General features: G+C 36.8%; 1 protein-coding gene across 1 annotated transcript in view; it reads left to right on the forward strand.

The window, feature by feature from the left end:
- The window catches only part of LOC136831103 (connectin-like), a 509,620-nt gene that overhangs the window by 16,555 nt on the left and 470,565 nt on the right, over positions 1 to 22,500 (forward strand). The window contains 4 exon segments of the mRNA XM_067091056.1: positions 11,856 to 12,032; positions 16,026 to 16,334; positions 16,670 to 16,870; positions 17,632 to 17,791. Of these exon segments, the coding sequence (XP_066947157.1) occupies positions 11,856 to 12,032; positions 16,026 to 16,334; positions 16,670 to 16,870; positions 17,632 to 17,791 (847 nt within the window).

A 22,500-nucleotide genomic window follows, 5' to 3' on the forward strand; every position in this document is an offset into this window, starting at 1 on the left:
TAAATATTTTGCAAATGGAACTCTATTGCCCGATACATTGCTATTTCACTGCCATATCCAAGATTCGACAGTCTTGTGAGGATAGGCTTTTTCACTCTGATACGGAAGCTAATATTCAGTCCCATGCAGGACTGTTGTGCAAATAATGAAAGTTTGAAAGCAGCTTCTATAAAACACTATCCTACATCCAAAAATAAAGACATGTTTGTTTTTAGAAAGAACCGACTATTTTAGATAGTACAAGTAAATAGAACCTTCGGCATTAATAATAATAATAATAATAATAATAATAATAATAATAATAATAATAATAATAATAATAATGATAATAATAATAATAACAACAACAAAAATTCAAAGACTACAAACCTACCCCAAGGCTGAGCATTCCACACCACTCACCAAAAGTAGTTTCTCGCTGGGTGAGCGGGTTCCGTTCTCGGCTACCACTCTGTTGGTCGCGAGTTCGACTCTCCGACCAGCCAGTGAAGAACAAGAGGAATTTGTTTCTGGTGATAGAAATTCATTTCTCGCTATAATGTGGTTCGGATTCCACAATAAGCTGTAGGTCCCGTTGCTAGGTAACCAATTGGTTCTTAGCCACGTAAAAATAAATCTAATAAGTTGCTCAGTTCCTAAGATATACTTTAACTTTTTTCCCCCTGACTCTAATCACCCGTTTCGTCGCCTTTGTTTCATTCTCATAAAAACTACGCAGTTTTTTTTTTTTTTTTTTGCCTAATTCTGTTAACAAACACAAAATATATGGCAGTGGAATTTTCATGGATACATCGTGACCTAGCCTAGGGCGCCGCGTCCTACTTGGGACTTACATTCGGTGTTAATGTGTATCTTATACAGCTCTGGGCCGTAATCCTTGTCTTGCGCTTAAGGGCTCGGTATCCTTCAACTTTCATGGTGGGGATCGACTATCATCTGACACCCGAAATATGTGTGAAGGAACGCCCGAAAAACACTTTAGATATGCAGTCTTTCAAGAGATCCACTAACACAAACCAAAGACTTACCCTTAGCGATGGTCATTAAGCACGATGTGAAATGCGCTAATTATTTCTTTAGAGTTTATGTTAAATCTCTCGTTTGTCCTACCTCTCCCAAAAATCTTGCTGAGTCATATTCGGTAAATTATTCGGATCGTTCCATACACAGTCTTTTTCATAACCCTACAAACAAACAAACAAACACACACACTCATACACCAAAACCGCACGAACTATTCGGATCGTTCCATACACAGTCTTTTTCATAACCCTACAAACAAACAAACAAACACACACACTCATACACCAAAACCGCACGAACTATTCGGATCGTTCCATACACAGTCTTTTTCATAACCCTACAAACAAACAAACAAACAAACACACACACTCATACACCAAAACCGCACGAACTAAGAGATAACTGGGCTAAAAACGTAACTTCATTCTTATTTCTTGGAAGAGACAATAATGATAATAACTATAGACTCATGTAATTGTTCAGAAACTTGCATAATGCGAAAATATGAAAGTTACATAATGCCAAAATATGTACAGATTTTAAAAAGATTCCAATAATATAGATTAGAAATACGTAAACCCTCCCCCAAAAAGGTCGTCATATGAACAAGAGGAAATAGCTTTTTTTTTTAAGTTTGTAATGACACATCGTTACGCTATTCCTTCTTTATTATGTGTTAAGAATTACATAAATTGTTATTTGTTACTTAGCACATCACTGTTTAGTCCTTCAAGTTATATTATGTAAACTCATATTTTTCAGTCATTGTGGAATATGTCTGTTTGCATATAAGTGATGAGCATTCTTAATTCGGGATGCGAAATACATCAAATTTATTTTTACTCGTATTCTACTCAACATATACTCGTATGTCTGCATTTAGTCCTGATATGCTGCATTATACTGAATGAATTCTTAGGTAATAATACATAAAATTTTGCCTCGCGAAGAACGAATTTAAAATAAATAAATGTGCTTTGTATTTATTTTTCTAAAGATAAATGATAAATGATTTGTTTTACATATATATGACATCATGATAATGAGCTTGTTCTTCATAGGTTTTAAATTTATTCTACATCCATTAATATGAATTTTTTTCTCTTACGTTGATGTCCGTATTTTTCATAAGATTTATTGTGCTACATAGATTTCATTGAATTAATCCTAGATTTATTGCATTGACTTTACAGTAAAATCTCTATACCTGTTATAAAAAAAAAATTAGAACAAATATCTTTCACAATCAGAAGTATTTTCCATTACGTATTATCCATTATGCTGGCGTTAACTTACGGAAGGTAGAAAGCCATAATTTTATTTGACACTAGAGGATCAATACTTGTTAAGAAGTCTGGATCTTAATTTCCGTTATCGTTGATGGATACGTTGCTCCCAGATTTAGTTTTCTGTAAAAGAAAAGCATTGAGATGGCTTTGTCTGTCCGTCTGTACTTTTTCTGTCCGCCCTCAGGTCTTAAAACTTACTGAGGCCAGAGGGCTGCAAATTGGTATGCTGATCATCTCCCCACAACCTTCAATCATCAAACATATCAAATTGCAGCCCGCTAGCCTCAGTAGTTTTTATTTTATTCAAGGTTAAGGTTAGTCATGAATCGTGCGTCTGGCACTGCTAGTGGTGCAAGCCGCCGACGCATCTGCACTTGACCGCATCTGGGGAGCAACTGAGCACTGCCAGGTCGTGGCTAAGAGCTTCATACTGCAGCGTATCGAGAGTTTCATACATCATTATACGCTGTACAGGAAACTCGATTGCGCCGAATAAGCTTCGGCCCATTTTTTACTTGTTAGGAATGAGGTAATGGATGTTATTCAATATCTGATTTTTTTTATCGTACAGTAATAAGAAGTAATAATGGAACCATCATCAACTGTCTCATCTTTAAGGTGATGGCAGTAGTAGTTATGTAAAAAGATTAGTATACACACACGCAAATTTATGTATATGTGTGTGTATGTATGTATGTATGGGTGTGTGTGTGCGTGTATGCATGTGCGTTCGTGTGTGTGTCTAATTTTTTTAAACATTATATAATGTGTTATGACCCTGCACAAGGTCAATTAGGGTCATAATCTCTTACGGCATCTGTTTTAAGAACAGCATCATATTATCTTACATCCCTAAGACTCTAGGGTAGCGACAGCCCGGCGTTGGGTCAGCACATTCCTTCTCTCCCGTCGACTCCTCTCATTGAATCTGTCCTCAAGCAAAGGCCTACTGGAATTCAACACTGAGATACAGAACTAGACTTTATTCGTAAATTTAACGAAAGTAATTCAGCAAAAGCTACAGTCACGAAATGGAGTGATTCACATCCCATATAAATGGAAATCATAACTAGAGGAAATCCCGACACACAATCCATCGAATTAATTATTCTAGACCAACCAATACTAGTGGCTAACATCCAGGTCATCAGATAAAATAAAAAGGTTATAATCATTCTAGACCAAAATAAATGTCATAGAGTATGTAAAGAACACCACTTCCAAAACATTCGTCCTCACAAGGCGAACACAGAATTCTTTCCATGGCCGCAAATAATGTATCTTCACAGTGGCGGTTCTTATCCATTAACACTGCACAGCAAGCAAATCATACCCAGCCGCCAAATCGAAGTCCCTAGCTGTTGTCTGTTCCTCTCATAATATACCATTGGAGAGTGCACACATATGCGCACTCCCTTAATAACTCCTCGGAAGCTGTTAAGTGAGTGCTCATATGTGTGCACTCACTTAATAACTCCTCGGAAGCGTGACGACGCCTGTTCGATGTTTGAAGGTTAGTTAGTTATAAATGATTTGTTTAACCAGACCTCTGAACTCTTTTAGGGTTCTTCTCGGGCTGGTCACAATGCTTTTATCCATCTGTCACACTGTCTCTATGCACTTAGGCCATGATCAAAAAGCACAAATGAATGCGTCAGATACCCGCTGTATCTAACTGTGGAAACCTCCACTGTCAACACCAATGCACCTGCCCCAGATGTACTTCTGACAGGCCAGCACATAGTTCGTCCAAAGACTTAATACATGTATATGTAGTATCATCGCCTTAATGTACCATGTGAATTTTACAGAGCAGAAAATGATAGAATAAATGGTATTTTTGCTCAAGTTTATAAAAAGATTTTTTTTTTTTTAGGCCTGCCGACCCCACTGATTGTTTTTCGTAGCTGTTGGGAGTCGATTTCTGGCCCCGAAATGCTTTTAACCACTCCGTTAGCAAAGCAGTAATTGTCATTCAAACTCTGCCATAAAAGAAATTTCCCAAAGATTTTCCATTGTTGCGTTTGCCTTTCCTTTACTGATATTCGCTTTGTATTTGGACGCTCGGTCTGCAGATATTCGCTCTCTCTCAATTTGCTCTTTTATTGTTCGGTGTTTCCGGATTTCAGAAGAATCGTCCGCAGGGAAACTCTTTTTCCATCTCCATTTTTATTTTTCTACCTTTACTCGCTCTTCTGTTGCTTTATTTTCTGTTCTGAGAGGTAGCTGGAGTGTTGCTTTTGTCTCCTCTTCTTTTTAGTTTTCTATTTATTTCTGTGACAGGAGGTTTTATTGTTTTTTCATGTGTTTTATGATGCCACCGGTGTACACGAATTATCGAATCAAATGGTAATATAAGAGAGAACTGGGAATGTATTTTACGTGTAGTAAACCCGACATCTGGACTGCCGTCTAGCTAGAGTATAGTTATTCTGCATACTGTAATTTATAATCGAGCCAGAGGCGAGAAAGGCTGTCCAGGGACGGATATACCCTTACCCTATCGTCTTGGTCCTGTGGCGTTGCTCGGACCAGGGTAATCTTCATTTACAGTACCCCCGGGTGGAAGTCCCCATTGGAAGGTGTTGGCAGGAGAAATTATTCCTAGAAAATATAATTAGATACACGAATACACAATGCGTTTTAAACTGTAGGACTACATTTTCGTTTTAGATTTATGTAAATGGCTTAATCTTATAAGTTTATATATATATATATATATATATATATATATATATATATATATATATATATATATATATATATATATATATATATATATATATATATATATATATAGGCATGCATGTATGTACGTATATGTATATGTATATGTGTATGTATGGACAGTATGTATGTCACATGCATGCTATTGTATTACTTAATATATTTGTGTTTCGTATACGATCATTAATAAAAAGGTATAAAAAAACAAATTTAAAACATGCTGTTATTAAAATGCACTAAAAAAAAATATTTTAAGACACACCAGAATTTTCTTACAATTAATCATGTCTACAAAAATAAAAGCGTGGCCGCCAAACATGAAAGGAAATGCTACGAGAAAAGAAATCTATTTTTTTTTTATTTCTTGTAGCGTCTCCTTCTGTGTTTGTGGCCCGCGCTTTTTTTTTTTTTTTTTTTTGTAAATATGATTAATTGAAAGAAAATCATGGTCTCAAAAAAATATTTTCTGCTTTTTAGTGCATTTTAATAAAAGCATGTTTAAATGTTTTATTTTTTATTTTTTATTTTATACTTTTTAGTTTTAACAGAAATTGTAACCGATTTACCATTGTAGCTAACGAAATTGATATTTTACACTTTTTGGTGCATTTTGAAATAAAAGGGTGTTTTAATATTTGTTTTTTAATTGGTTTTATTTACGGTTAGGCATGAATAAGCACAAATGTCGTGCACATCAAAGAGTTTTTTGAGGAAAGCAGAGAAAAGAATCCAAGGGGGAAGGGAGAAGGGGAGGGGATGGAAGAGGAGAGAAGGGGAAGGGGAGGTGGAGGGGAATGGGAGGAGAAGGGGGAGGGAAGATGGAAGGTTAGGGGAGGGAGAGGGAAGGGGAGGGGGAGGGAGGAAAACGGGAAGGGGATGGAGGGGAAAGAGGAGAGGAAGGGGGTGGAGGAGGAAGGAGTAGGAGAGGAAAGGGAAGGGGGAAGGGAGGGAGGGGGATGGAAGAGGGAAGGGGAGGACACCACTAAATTCACACTTGATCATGTACTCCGGAAGGGGAGGGGATGGGGAAGGGAGAGGGGAGGGAAGGGGAGGGGGATGGAAGAGGGAATGGGAGGGGAGGACACAGTTGAATTAACACTTGATCGTGTGCTTTGGAAGGGGAAGGGGAGGGGAAGGGGCGAGGGAAGGGGGATGAGTGGGGGAAGGGAATGGAAGAGGGATGGGGAGGGAAGAGGTAAGGGGAGGGGAGGGGAAGACACAGCTAAATTAACACATAATCGTGTGCTGGGAGAGGGGAGGGGAAGGGGAGGGGTTATATAGAAGATGGATTCTACCGGGCCAAAGTTGTAACAACTCCGAAGAGTTTCACACAAATCCTGAGATACTGGGAGAGGTCACTGTAGGGTCACTAGAGGTCACTGCTGACCTACTGATCATGTAAGGTTGTATTGTCACCGGGACTGAGTAATCATACAAAATTTCAAGTCCACCGGACGAAGGGAACAGGTCGAAAATTGAGTTATAAGATTTGACCCAAACAGATAGAGAGACAGACGCAGAAGTCAAGTTAAATAAATGCATGTAAAAATCTTAGACTTTTAATAATCTTGTTTGTCACTGTGAAAAGAAAGGATATATATTTGTTAGATTTCCTCTCTATAAAAGAACTCTGTCTAGCACTATACAATGTCAAATTTCCTCCATTAAACACGTTTTTCCATGTCTTCTCTCTCTCTCTCTCTCTCTCTCTCTCTCTCTCTCTCTCTCTCTCTCTCTCTCTCTCTCTCTCTCATCCATATTTTTTTATTTAATGTTGATAAAAACATCAGGAATGACCTCAGTAACGGCAAACACGCAGCAAACATCAGGATGAGTTGAAAAACAGTAATGATAATAACTGAGGATATTTAAATCAAGCCATAGAGCGCAGTTTGTAATACTAACAAAGAAGAGTAAGCCAAGTTACATGAATTTTTCACAGGCTTTCGATTTTAGAATTTGGGTTGACCCTTTCTTGCATTATATCACAGGTACTAAACCTGTGTTAGGAAAAGGACTCTTTGCACTTAGACCAAAGTCGGACTGAGTAAGTTGCATATTTAAAAACAGTGAACTGCAATTCTCTTGGCGATCTGTTACGGGAATCGAGGGAAATTATGCAAGCGCCGCTCATATACCAAAAGCCGTCTAAACTGGAAGTGTGTTCCCCGTAGAGATTTAACCTTGCTTGCTTTGAGACGCGCGACTAGTTCAATTCTAAGTCTAATAATCGTAGGCGAAGCAAAGACAGAAATAACATGGAATATATACAGTTGACGTTTATCAAGTTCATGTAGATTTAATCTATAAAAATATTCATTTTGTATCAGAAATATCGCTGCTACTTCTACTGGAAACATACAGAAATGAAAAATGACAGCGACTAAAGGAAGCAAAAAAATTGGAGAGGGAAAAAGTGTTTCCCAACGGACGATTCTGCTGAAATCCGGAAACACCGAACAATAAAAGAGCAAATTGAGAGAGAGCGAATATCTGTAGACCGAGCGTCCAAATACAAAGCGAATATCAGTAAAGGAAAGGCAAACGCAACAATGGAAAATCTTTGGGAAATTTCTTTTATGGCGGAGTTAGAATGACAATTACTGCTTGGCTAACGGAGTGGTTAAAGGCATTCCGGGGCCAGAAATCGACTCCCAACAGCTACGAAAAACAATCAGTGGGGTCGGCAGGCCTAACAAAATCGTTCTTTCCGAAAACTTACCCAAAATTCCATTTGTTTTATCTCTCTCTCTCTCTCTCTCTCTCTCTCTCTCTCTCTCTCTCTCTCTCTCTCTCTCTCTCTCTCGGAATACACACACACACACACACACACACACACACACACACACACACACACATATATATATATATGTATGTGTGTGTGTGTGTGTGTATGTGTGAGAGAGAGAGAGAGAGAGAGAGAGATAGAGAGAGATTGAGAAAGAGAGAGAGGCTTGAAAGGACTCTTGGGTTAAACCTTTGTGTATGCGAATTGTCGCTGTTGAATGCAGTTGGAAAGATGGAAATTGCTGAGATGAATTGTTTGCGTAGTGTATAGGAAATAAAAATGGATGGAGGGGAGAAATGTCGAGATAGGACGAAGCTGTGGTAAAGGTGGCGAGGTGGGGAGATGGATCATGGTGTTTTGAGGTGATTTGTCACTTGGAGAGGATTGGGGATCGGAAGATCATGTGCAGTGCGTATAATTCGAGATTGCTGTCATAATGAAGGAGACGAAACTGGGAAAAGTATTGACTATATGCGATGGAATGGGAGAATTTTAGTATGCAGGAATCACAAATGTGTATGCGACATTTAGGTTGAGTAGCACAATGTGTTTAGTGCTACTGATGAGCCTTTTTATGCAGTCAGTGCAGCGGTTGACGCTGCGAGGGGAGAACGTAGAAGTGACCACTGCTTTGTGATTTCTGAAGCTACGACTTATAATTGGAAACGACTTATTGGTTAAATTAATATTGTTATTGTTATTATATTATTAGGTAGTTCAGCCAGACCGCCGCGCTGAGCTAAAATCTTTACCTCTTCCAGGTAGTAGGCTACCGAAAGGTGTTTTTTAATAAATTAAGCATAAGTTAATTCTTGCTTATGGAAAGAACGGATTACCAAAACTGATATATATATATATATATATATATATATATATATATATATATATATATATATATATATATATATATATATATATATATATATATATATATATATATATCCTATTATACAAGGGCAGATAGGGCAGATAGGGTCATAACCTCCTTCCACATCTGTTATAAGATCAATGTCATAATCAACTTGTATCTCATTCTCTCTCATTCTCTCTCTCTCTCTCTCTCTCTCTCTCTCTCTCTCTCTCTCTCTCTCTCTCTCTCTCTCGTTATCCAAGTCACTAACTGAACCAAGGCAGAACAGCCTAACATAACATATTCATCCTAAATGTTTTTCAGATACATCGATCTCACTTAAATCTGTTGACTAGTAGATCACTCTGTTCACGTAGTGCCAATCCCAGTTTTATATCTTGACGTCTTCTTAAATGAAAAACGTTGACGATAAGGAATTAAATTTGTTTACCTTTCTCTTTTGGTAATTGCTCAGAGAATACTTAACATTATGTAAAGATACAGAACGACTTATGCTTTTCTTTACTTTCATTCGTTCTCTTTATGCTTGCTTTCTTCTCTTGATATTGATAATGTGATGTTTTTCTTCATTAATTTTTTCGTCTTTCACGTAGTTCATAGAATCCTGGTGAATTGCCAGTATAGTTCTGTTAAGTATTAAGCATACCTAAGTTTAACCAGACCACTGAGTTGATTAACAGCTCTCCTAGGGCTGGCCCGAAGGATTAGACTTATTTTAAGTGGCTAAGAACCAATTGGTTACCTAGCAACGGGACCTACAGCTTATTGTGGAATCCGAACCACATTATACCGAGAAATGAATTTCTATCAACAGAAATAAATTCCTCTAAGGAATCCATTAGGTTGTTGTAATTTCACTAGCCCTTTAGAGACATTTAGATAAAGTGCATGCTTGCATGCTACTTATACACTTGGGATATTGCATCACTTAATTAAGTGGCTGAACATAAATATCTGTAGACTCGCTAAGGCAGCGGTTCTTAACCAGGGGATTTCAGTTTCAGGGGAATTGTGACCCCTTTTATTTAAGTTTTAATATCCAAGTCTTAATATCCATCTGCATGTTCAGTCGCTATTAAATGTGTAAAACTACACCATAAAATTAATCTATATATGTAAAGGTTGTGTACTAATCAGGAAGGAAATAAGGATCTTAAGCAATATATATATGAATATTATTTGGAATGCACTTTGTGAGGCAGACAATTGGAAAGTTGTGGGGGGGGGGGCCGATGACATTCTGGCTTACGGTGAAAGGGCGCATGGGCCAAAAAAAGGTTGAGAACCGCTGCGCTAGGGTCTGTGTCTCAGCTCGTATGCCACGCCCACTCAGTGCTGAAGTTGCAATTGTTCGTTGATGACGATAGTCCGAGTAATCCATTAAGTTCTGTCAGTGGGCAATTATACAGTTTCAGAAGCACCAGTTCATAGAACCTAAATATACTTGTTCATGTTTGTTAGATTTACTTATTATTATTATTATTATTATTATATATATACGCTCCAAATAGTTTTATGAAACTTGCTTACCCTTACTGGTTCAAAGAAGAAGGATTAAGAAAGCCAGGAACAAAGCAAATAGAGTAAAGAGGGTAAAGCCATAAAAGCTACTGTGACAAAAAAGTAAAAGAAAGCACTAGTAAAATAAAAAAAAATAATGGTAATACCTTTCATTTTAGTAATACAGTTAGAAGAAAATATACAGAATTAAAAGCAAACGTAATAAAGAAAAACTGTGCGGGAGTTTATATAATTCTGTAATGGGCGTGTGACCGTAATGGGAGAAAATCTGGGAGGGTGTAAAAGGGAACCGCGAAGAGCAGTCAAAATACGAGACAGAAATAATGTTTTAGATAAACATTGTAATGATAAAAACCATAGGAAGATTTTCGAAGAGACCAATTTAGCGTGCGCCCGCACCACAGCAAAACTTATACTGTAAACGTTCCTCAGCACCTCATATCACACTTCGTCAACTGGCTGGATATTAAGTCAACTACTGTACTACTGGCAGCCTCAGCCCTAACCTGTGCTTCATACGATTATGAAAGGCTCGTTCTCCACTTACGGTCCTTGACTTGTTTCCAACCTGTTTATGATATTTCTGTGTGATAAGCTTCCAAGGTGTGTTTGTAAAATTTCTTACTTTAGCGTGCAAGTACCCTTAGTATATAGAATGATGTCACCAAAACGCAGATTAAACGTAGGGGTAGGCTACTTGTAAGCGAGCTACCCACAATGGCGGGAACAATTTGGCGGCATCAACAAGTAACTTATAAATGATCAGATATATTAGATCTGGTCAGAGGGAAAAATTGCGTAGGGCAGCTTTAGGAACTCAAGCGAAGGCTTACTGAACATTACCAGGTTGAAACGAGGCAAAGGGTTATCGAGGACCCCAGGATCCAGAGGAGGACCCCGTGAAGACAAACAACTGACCGCGGACGAGATCAGGGTTTGGAAGTTATATAAACAGAGGTCACTGGACTGAAAAAGCAGGAGCTATAGTAGGCTAAGGGTAGTATTGTGTAAATAGTTCATTTGTAAAAATGTACATGTAACCAGATAATAGAAAAAGGCTTATCTAACAAGAAGAAAATAGAACTACCAATTTCACTTAATGGGTCTTTTGCTCAGACTGTGAACTTGAACCTTATAGTTCATCTATTATTATTATTATTATTATTATTATTATTATTATTATTATGCCAGGGCTTTGTTGTATTCCATTGCCATTAGGACCAGACTTCCACGTTGCTGTGCTTTGCGACATCTCACCCCAACAAACATTAGGACTTTTTGGGACCGGGGTATTTTGATTGGTGATTTTATATAGTCACCTGAATACTTTTCATATTATTTTTTTATCATTACATGAAGACTCCACATAACGTGAATATACAGTGGTGACACAGAATCCATAGTTGTGTGTTGTAATTTAATACAAAAGTGTAAATTAAAAGTTATATATACGCCTGGTAGCTTTCAAGAACCTCGTCAGCTCATTTCTTATACCAAAAATAACAGCATAACGAACAAATAAACCAACTGCAAATTTTGGTTCCGGTACAATAAGAACGTACTTGGTTCAGTTCTCCATGGCAAACCAGCAGTCCGTCTCGATCTCATTGTCATTTATTTGGTCGTTTCTTTACAGGCCGAAGAGGGCAACTGTTGGATCTTCAATGACACTGGCGAACACCAGTACATCTGGGAAGGCTTCATGTCACAGACGAAAATCAAGAGGTTGACGCTGCACCTCCGACCAGACGGTACCCTCGCCACCATCCCCACGGTCGCCTTCCACCACCTGCCCAACCTGGAAATGTTTGAGGTGAGGACAGATAATCTTCTCTCTCTCTCTCTCTCTCTCTCTCTCTCTCTCTCTCTCTCTCTCTGCAGGTCTGAATGGATACACGTTTACATGTGTCGCTAACCGTATATATCACACCAGCAATTTAAATATACTCACATACACACACACACTCGTGGCCATATTTCTAACGCCCTGGACTCTCACTCGAAAGACCGGGGTTCGGTCCTGTGGTGAGTCAGTCCCCATTTCTTCATTTCCATTCCCATATATATATATATATATATATATATATATATATATATATATATATATATATATATATATATATATATATATAGATATATATTTATAACATATGTATATATAAATATAAATATGTAAACCATTTCTGCTGAAGGTGGCCTTATAGGAAAACAAGACAGCAGGCACTGAATCACTGCCATATTCACACCTTTACAGGTTATTACGCTCAGGCTGATTTCTATATCTAATCAGGATGCTTAGCAGAAGCGGACCCAGAATTGCTCGCCCTAGAAAAGCTGTACGAATTGTCTTTCCTCCTCCTAGTGCAATCATGCCATCTCAGAACGTGCCGATTCACTTTTTATTTTCCTCCTATACTTACGTATTTCCCACAACGTCGTATCTACTTTCGCACCCTTTGAACCCTGCTTATCCTTAAACGCTAATCAAATTATACTTTAAATCAGCTTCATCTTTTTTTTATTTTTATTTGCAATCGACATACACTATTCTCTTTCATATTGAAGAATTTGCTTATAAGCTAAATGTTTAAAAAGCTGTCTGCAAGAAAATCAAAACTTTTGGCAATACAACTATCGTACAGTGAATTTTCAGTGTCATAATTTCCGAAATACTTTTGGAAAAGATTTCCTCAGAAATACTTTTAAAATTTGATTTGAAAACTAAGTGAATTTTCCCCCGCTGGCCTTCCGAACTCTGGTTGGAAGAAGAAACGAATGGCAATAATTATATTTCTGTAAATCACTTCAATGTGACCAGGTTTCAATCATATTTTTAGACAAATATTTTTCAGCTTGTTCCCTTATCCAAAAAAGAATCGTCAGAACCACCTATTTCTTACTAAAAGAAGTGTTCTACATCCTTAGTCCTGGGAGTATTTTTACTTTTGATTGAAATTTGGCACTGAGTTTTGCTGAAAGATATGCTGTTGAAGTGTATGTTATGCTGCAATTGACTGCCCTTGCTACGTTTCTCTCGAGACTATTCATGGTGATTTATCTTCAAGATTAATTTTTCCCATAATGTAAGTCTTTGCCAATGGATCATGCTTCCATTAGACATCATTTGAAAATAAGCATTCTTTTTCCTTCAACATTAATTCAGACATTGTACATTTCTTGTATTTTTCATTTGTTTATGTATTTTTCTCTAATAATTTAGCTTCGGAAGCAGTCAAATAATTGAATGTTGCAAAGAACAGACAAATTTCCATTTAGACGGTTCTTGCTCTTTCCATCATGTCTTTGAATAATGGTCTTTTCTGCTTGAGAGTTTTCTCATCGTAATCTGGTCAATTTCTGCAACATTCGGTTTTTTTTTGTTTTTTTTTTTTGAATCTTGGGCCGAGATTGCTTCATCTCTAGTGCATCATCTTCTTTGTCGTACGTAGGAGCCGAGGAATGAATTGCTAACGACGTCAGGCGGAATCAATTCCGTATGGGCGCTCCTTTTCCCAAACTTTCCCTCGTTTCATTTTGGCCCTTATTATCAGTGAAACGCCTCTCACTATAGGTGCGGGAGAAGCCCAGTTATGTATTCCCGGAATCATTCGTCTGGTCGTAATGGAAAAATTGACGAGAAATATTATTATCTATGAATGAAGTTATCTCCGCCGTATTATGGTCTTTCTTAAGGTTTCTTTCGGCTAAGATTTCTCAAAGGGCCTTTTCATCCAACCCTCATCCAAGGAAGATCTCGTTATCAGATGGCGAGAGGAAGCTTTTTGGCGGGAAAAATACGCGGGAGATTTTCGAGGGAACCTTATGCTGGCCTCTCGTATTCATCTCAGTGGGCGTTATCACGGGGCTTGCAGCACTTGGTAGCTTACCGTGTGTGAGTCGTTGTCCCAGGACCACTAACTCATGTTTATCCGTTGATATTGTTGTGTTCGCAATGGAAAGCAAGAAAATTCATTGGAGACTCTATTGATGTCGTTTAGCTTAAACGCTGTGCTTATTTGCATGCATCATTGTCGAAGACTTTGCGTGCAGTTTATGTATTTAGGTTTGCACCTTTCACACAAAGACTACTTGAAATTTTATGGAATTTTCGTGTTTCGAAGAATACAACAAAGTGTCTTCCTCTCTCAATGGAGAATTTTGTCCATGTCATCTGATCATTGTAGTAAATTTCTATGAAAGGCGATGAATACTGAATATAGCTGTAGTCCTCCCTGTACTGAGCTATATTGGAGTCTGTCTGGTTATTGTCTGTTTCAGTATAAGGTTGTAATTTCAACTCATACACCAACTATCTTCTCACTTGCTAGAGGGGTTGAGTCCCAAGTACCAGCCTTCCATCCACCCTAGTTATTTCAATTAGTCGAACAGGCTATATAAATAGAATGAGTTAAATACGTAAAAAAATAGCCACATCTTAGTACGACAAATTTTATGTCAGCACAGACTACATATCTTTATTCTTCTATATTTATTTTTTTTTTCCTTTATCAGAAGTCCAGTGGTATTACTTATCCCCAGCGTATTTGCTGATTTTTGAACGATATCATTCAAACCATATCAGACTATTACTTGTTTTTTCAACGTCCTTCTCGTTTCTCATTTCGATTTCTTATATAACTCTTCTTGGGAATGTCCAGATGATCATTTTAATACGCACTTCAGCTTGCCCTTATTCATGACTCCGTGCTATGTGCAATTTTGCGTACATGCGGCTTCCCGAGAACGAAAACAATATTCAAACAAAACAATACGCAATAGTTATGACGAGAAGATTGAAAGCTAAACATTTGGAGGAAAAAAACAAGGACACAAATGTTAAAGTTTCCCAAACATGTCAGTTCTTGACAACGTCATGAAGAAGAGAGAACGCTTTCAATAACTTTGATATTTATTGACTTTATGGGCTAATTATTCCTTATATTTATCATTCCAAACCCATTTTATAGTTTTGCTACGCCCTGCATAAAGTAATAAAGTATGTAAATAGCTCAGCAGTTTAAAAGATTCTCAATACAAAGAGCATATAACTGTTTTGAGTTGTTTACGTATTTGATATCTATTTATCTTTGTGTCTGTAAATGTATATTCGATCATAAAGTATTCGACTGTTTTGTTTCGGTCCTCCTCTCCCTTCTTCACGTCCCTTCGGTTCAAAACCCACTCTTTCAGTTCCCTGCTTTTCTTTTTTTTTTTTCTTTTTTTTTTTTTAACAGGCCTGGGCTAGTCAGTATCATTGGCCTCTGCATTAACATTACACAGACGTTAATTGTCTTAATTTTTGCTCGACTTCTTCGCATTTAAACAAAGAGCCATCTAGATGCTGCTCAGGTCCAAAACTTGTCTGGACAAGTGCGACAGTCATATGAAATTCTTCAGAATCTTCATCCTAACACTGGCCTGGAAAATAATCATATTTACATGAAATTTTTAATTTTTCATTGTCCTGTGGATGTTTTGTAAGTTTGTCTTCATTTTCCACTTTCCAGATCAAACACTTGCCTAGATAATTTTTGTATTAATATAGAATTCTTCATTTTCCATGAGTCTTTTTTAGTTAGCAATATTATTTCTTCTCTTTCCACATCCCACACTGGACTGGATAAGTTCTGTAGTACATATGAAATTATCATTTTTCACTGATCCATTTATGTTATGTTACGTGTCTTTACATCTTCCCAGGTTAAATACCGGCCAGGGTAAATTCCATATTTATATGTAATTCTCAATTTTCTCTTGATCTACCAGTTTTCTTAACAGTGCGTCGTCATTTCCCCTGTCTTCCCAGGTCCAGTACGCGACCTTCAAGTCCGTCCATCCATACAGCTTCGCCAATTCAACCACGCTGACGAAAGTCTCCCTGTCAAGGAATTCCATCTTGTTCCTGGCTCGGAACTCCTTCACCCACTTGCCGGCTCTCGACACCCTGTCCCTTGGGGAGAATCACATTACCGAGGTCAACCGTCACGTCTTCGTCGACCTGCCAAGGTTGACCAAGCTCTACATGGATAGAAACAACATCACAATTGTCCACGACCGAGCTTTCCAGGGACTCCACAATCTGGTTGAACTGGAACTCTTCTCCAACCAGATTCAGGTGGGCCATGCTAAGAGTTATCTTATACGTTTTTTTTCTAGTTTTGTAATTTAAATTATCCATTATCTAGTATTTTTAATAATGCAGAAAACTCGTCTTGGTATGGAAGTAATGAACCCCTCTCATACTTTAAAACTAATGTATTACTTGGTATTAAATTGATCGAGCTCTTCTATATTGTGAAACTGATGGGCACCTGTCGCAATATACTTGTAAGCTGTTAAATGTAGGTCTTATTTTCAAAGCTGATTATTTCCCCACAGTTTTAATTTGATTAGGATCTTTCATGTTTGGACAATTACGGTAAACACTTGTCTTATTTGGATCCGCTGCAGGTGATTACTCCAGACACATTCAAGGGGCTTCGTTCTCTCGAGCGCCTAGACCTCCACAAGAATCGAATCGAGGTCATTGGCGATCTGACCTTCCAGGATTTAAATTCCCTTCGCATTTTGGACCTACAGGAGAATTCCCTCAAATACATCTCTCCTAAAGGCTTCGTTGGGCTGAGCAATCTGGAGAGACTGAACTTTCAGGTAATATACTTGGAATGACTGTGTTTTGACATACTTTGGACACACGTAATTGAATACTATAACATTTGACTTTTAGACACAAAGGAGGTAAATGCATTCGCATATATATGTATATATATATAAGTGTGTATATATGTGTATATATATAATATATTTATATGTATATAATATATATATAAATATATATATATATATATATATGTATATATATATATATATATATATATATATATATATATATATATATATATATATATGAATTGATGTATGTATATATTATAGAAAAAGGAAAATTTATAATTTTCACTGTTTTATCTGTTTTAGAAACGTAAATTATCTTTTAATGCAATGTGTAACATGAGATACCTAATGCAGTTAGTGAAACTGAGTATTGATCTTTAAAGGTGATGGTTTTAGAAATAACGTCAGTGTGATGTAATTAATACTGTTGTAACCGTACTGAAGTAAAGTTTTGAAGAGTCAAGGGTATTTAAACACCCTTTACAGTTTGCGAGATGAAAGTAGAGCAAAACATATGAAAGTCCAAAACAATTCAGTATAAGTATGCACGCCCCATGCGAACTATTCAAGCTGCATATATGTAACTCAAAATAAATATCCAGAGTGACATAGTTAATGCTTTTGAAGTGAGATGAGTAAGACATACCGGCATAGATAGATGACAGTAGTGCATCATCAAAGTCTTGACAATGACGCGTCTCCTTCTCTCCTCCCCTGCCCTCACCCCACCCCCTGCACAGGACAACAAGCTGTTGTCCATAGGTTCGGAAGTGTTCAAGCCTGCGCCCAACATTAATCACCTTGACATCCGTGCCAACGTCCTGGAGACGCTCACCCTGGAGACCATGCAGCCACTCATGGAGAGCCTCAACAACCACACGACGCTCTTCTTCTTGGAAGGTAAGGCGCGCGCTTCTGCGCCCTTTTCTCCGGCTGTTTTCGCCCGTTCTTTTTTCCGCTGTGATTGCTGTCTCTTCTATTTTTACTGCTTTCTTCTTCTTAGATTGTTGACCTCCTCTCGGAAGGCGAGTCCTCTTGCCCGAACCTTGTTTATTTTCTTCTTTTGCTCAAGTCATCATTTCAGTTCCGATTAACTCTGCTCTTTTCGTTTCTGTATTTCTACATGTTCTTCTTGTTGATTTAAATTTGTTTCTTTTCTTACATTTCTACTTTCTTAAAATGTATAAAATCGTATAAAAAGTTCGCATTGTGGGTTGCACAGTTCATGGTGCCGTTTATGTTGCTTATTTCAAACAAATGCAGGGGCGTCAGCGTTTGGGTTGCTTTCCATTGGCATGTACAGTATGTATTTTATTACTTGTTTATTTACTTTCCGTATATTTTAAGGGTTTCTTTAGAAAAGAATTGAAAACATTATTTTACATACTTGATAGAATTTTAGAAGAATTAAATCGGACATTGTTGCCTGTGTATACATATATACAGTATATATATTTTTATACATATATATGTATGTATGTGCATATGTATGTATGTAATATATGTATGTATGTGCATATGTATGTATGTATATATATATATATATATATATATATATATATATATATATATATATATATATATATATATATATATATTTGCACTGTAATTATAAACCTATGTAACGGACGTATCTTTGCATGCGTTAGTAAGGTTAGTCCAGGGAAAAGACAATTCTGACGTTGCTAATATTGTTTTATATAACAAAGGGCGCTTCATCAGATGGAGCGGAAATTGAGAAGTGTTATGAAATATTGCACAAAAATCACGTTCACTACACCAGTCGCTTTAAAAAAGTTTGCCGTCCGGGAAAAATGATAGGTAAAGTGATAGGTTTTTAAACGAGCTGGAATAACTTTCAACAAACTTGAAGTATTCAACAATCTGTAGTCATGACATATGGTGCAAGATAATGCCGCAACCAGTCATGGCATTAGATATTTAAACAAACATAAACACAAGATGGGGGATTAAACCTTAAAAATACATCAACAACACTTAATAATAAAGTGAGGAAACATGAGCAATTTTATATATTAAGCATGTAATAATGCTAAATGCATATAACAAGAAACTTGTTTACTATCAAGCATATTTCTGTGAAGAGTGGCTCTTATATTTTTACCACATATTTTTCATCCACGTTTAAGCATCCATCTATCTGTTTTTAGCTTTATCTGGACGGCCGTTGCTGTCACTATACATGATGAGAAACCTTTATGCGATGACTTCCTTTTGGAGTTGGAAAAATAGGTCTATTCTTAGGGTAATTGGATTTCCCACCGTAAGGTGATTACACACGTGAAGGAAAAAATGTACTGGCAGCATCACGACGAATGTGGGGTTGTAATCATCTTTGACGGATGCGTGGTTATTGAGGTAACATATATATATATATATATATATATATATATATATATATATATATATATATATATATATATATATATATATATGCACATATATATACATATATATATATACACATATATGTGTGTGTGTATGGGTGTGTCTATGTATGTATGTTTATTGAGGTTACATATATATATATATATATATATATATATATATATATATATATATATATATATATATATGTGTGTGTGTGTGTGTGTGTGTGTGTGTGTCTGTGTATATATATGTGTGTATATTAGCCTTCTTACGTATTTTTGGTAAATAATTCATTTTTGCTGATTCACCCATTTTCTCTTTCATTCGCATTTAACGTACACGTTTCTCTTCCATAAAGGAGGACTGGCTCAACAATCTCTTCATACATTCCAGGCTTGGCCTCCATAGACACTCCTATTGGTCCAGTGCTGTGCTTTCCTTATATCGTCTCTCAATCTACCGTTATCAGTTTCATTTACTTCCAGATACTTATACGAACTAACGGCTTCCATTTTTCCACCAACCAGGGTTAACATCCATTGAAATATCTACAGAGTTCCCGTATATAAAGAGTAAGTGTGTTTTTCAGTGTGGGAAATATAATTGCCAGATAAAATTGTAAAACATGGACTCAAGATGTTAATTTTCAATTGAAAAGTAACTTCCTATTTGTCGCACATGCTGAATGGACGCACAATCATAGTGATTGCAGTGAGCAGGCGTCATCTACTTCCAGTCCATCAGGTAGATTTGTGCTGGCGCCTTTGGGACCGTTACTTTTATACATTTTTCCTCTTTCGTTTGATCATTTTTTCTCCAGCTGCTTTATTCGAGTACTTATGTAGGATTGCGAGCTACCTAGAGTTTTTTTCCTTTTATTTGATTAGTTTTTAAAATCTTCGTCTTTATGGTGGAAGCTGGTATATTTTCTAGGTCTATTTTCTTTTGTTTTATTGTATTTTCTTTTGTTCCATTTTCTTGCAGTTATCATATTCCAGAATATATTAAAGTTGAGCGTTGTTTTTCCCACGGAGACGTCGCGGCCTTGATCTGTGTAAGACGAGTTTTTTAATGCCAAATCTGTCGATTTACTTTCTTAATGGAATAGTGCGTAAATTATTTTGTCTAATCTGTCACTGTCCTGTTGTAAGGATATTCCAACAACTTTCACCAGCCATTTTTTAACTTTTCTAAGTAAGAGGTCAAGTGAAATAGGTCACGAATCTTTTACTCTCCTGTGTTTTACCTGAATCGTTTAATGCGTCACTTTTCGAGAGGAAGGATTGAGTAGTTCATTCCATTACCACTACTTATAAGACCTTACACCGTATATAAAACACGTAATAATTGCGCCGAAGTTTCTTCGGCGCAATCGGGTTTCCTGAACAGCGTATAATGCTGTATGAAACTCTCAGCCGGCCGTGGTGGCCTGTGTTGTTGCGGTGCCGGACGCACGATTATGGCTAACTTTAACCTTAAATAAAATAAAAACTACTGAGGCTAGAGGGCTGCAATTTAGTATGTTAAATGTTAGAGGGTGGATGATCAACATACCAGTTTGCAGCCCTCTAGCCTCAGTAGTTTTTAAGATCTGAGGGCGGACAGAAAAAGTGCGGACGGACAAAAAAATAGCCATCTCGGTTGTTTGCTTTTACAGAAAACTTAAAAAAGTTAAAAACAGCTGACAAGTGATAATATCCAGATATTCTTGATATTCTAAAGACTAATGACTTATAAACTGCAACTGTCAGGAGATAAATTTTGCAGGATACGCAGTTTAGTCCGCCTGAATGATTTTGACTTGCACAAACACTAAAGACTACCGGCTGTCAGTCCGGTTCTGGCACAAACGATTACTCGTTTGAATCTTGGCCACAAGAGTTCTCTCTCTCTCTCTCTCTCTCTCTCTCTCTCTCTCTCTCTCTCTCTCATTTATAAAATTATTTTTTGAAATTCGCCAACTAAAATATTAAAGCAAATAAGGTAAGACAAAGAAAAAGTATATAACTTTACCCAAACTTGGTCGTTGGTTTTAAGGTTGTTAAAAAAGAAAGTTAAAAAAAAACAAGAAAATGCCAGTGATTCCTCCTATTAAAAACAGAAATTAAGGATAAATCTAATTTAAATTCTAATTTATATATATATATACTTATTCATATATATATTGGTATATATATATATATATATATATATATATATATATATATATATATATATATATATATATATTTTTTTTTTTTTTTTTTTGCGGAGGTTTCTCGAAACCCAGCAATACAATGAAGGCAGGGGAAGTACATCAACAGGTCAAGAAAGTCATATTTGTTCAGTTGCAACGTTTCGAAGCCAACCAGCAGGCATCATTTTCAAGCTACAAGTAATAATACCTAATTAGTACAATAAAATTAATTGACAAATATTAAAACGCACAATATAAGTTACACTAAAACAAACACAGCTAAAAATATGAATAAGGACCAACCGTTGAGTGTGGAGGCAGAGGAAGGACTGACCAAAAACGTAAACAGTTCACGAGAGATAAAGAGGTGTAGACGTGGCATGGGTGTTCAGTGAGGGGACCAGTTTTTTAATAAACAATGATTCATTAATTGTTAAAAGTTTATGATTAAAAGCTCTGCCCAAATCTTAAAGTCTTTGTACTGAATAGAATGTTTGCATTTCTTAGCATGATCCCTTATGTTGGAAAATTCGGGATTTGAAAGTTTAGTGCCAGTTCTATAGCTGACAGCTCTATGGCTGTCGATTCGGACTTTAAGTAACCTATGTGTCGATCCAGTATAGGTTCCTCGATTACATCGAGGACAAGTCTTATAAATAATACAAGAGGTCATTAAAGGATCCAAACTGTCTTTGAAGCTGAAAAGGCTACCGACATTCAGTGGGTTTGTGGGTATAATTTTGATTTTCACGGCAGGGAGATGACTGGATATTAGAGATTGGGGTTGTTTGTAAAAGATCGTATCGTGAATGAAAGGAAGACTGGAATAGAAAGTCAATTTAGGAACTAGGATGACGTGGAACAAAAATGTTATTTAAAAATTTGGAGACGTGTTTAAAGAATAAGTGGGTGGGAAAACAGTTGCTATTAAAGCATTTTTGCAGGAAAGTGATTTCATTGTGGAAAGCTTGCCAACTAGAGGATAAAGCAAAGTCTCGGTGAAGCATGGTTAATACGGAATTAATCTTAAAATCAAGAGAAC

This window comes from Macrobrachium rosenbergii, chromosome 48 (genome assembly GCF_040412425.1).
Source record: "Macrobrachium rosenbergii isolate ZJJX-2024 chromosome 48, ASM4041242v1, whole genome shotgun sequence".
Classification (NCBI taxonomy): Eukaryota; Metazoa; Arthropoda; class Malacostraca; order Decapoda; family Palaemonidae; genus Macrobrachium; species Macrobrachium rosenbergii.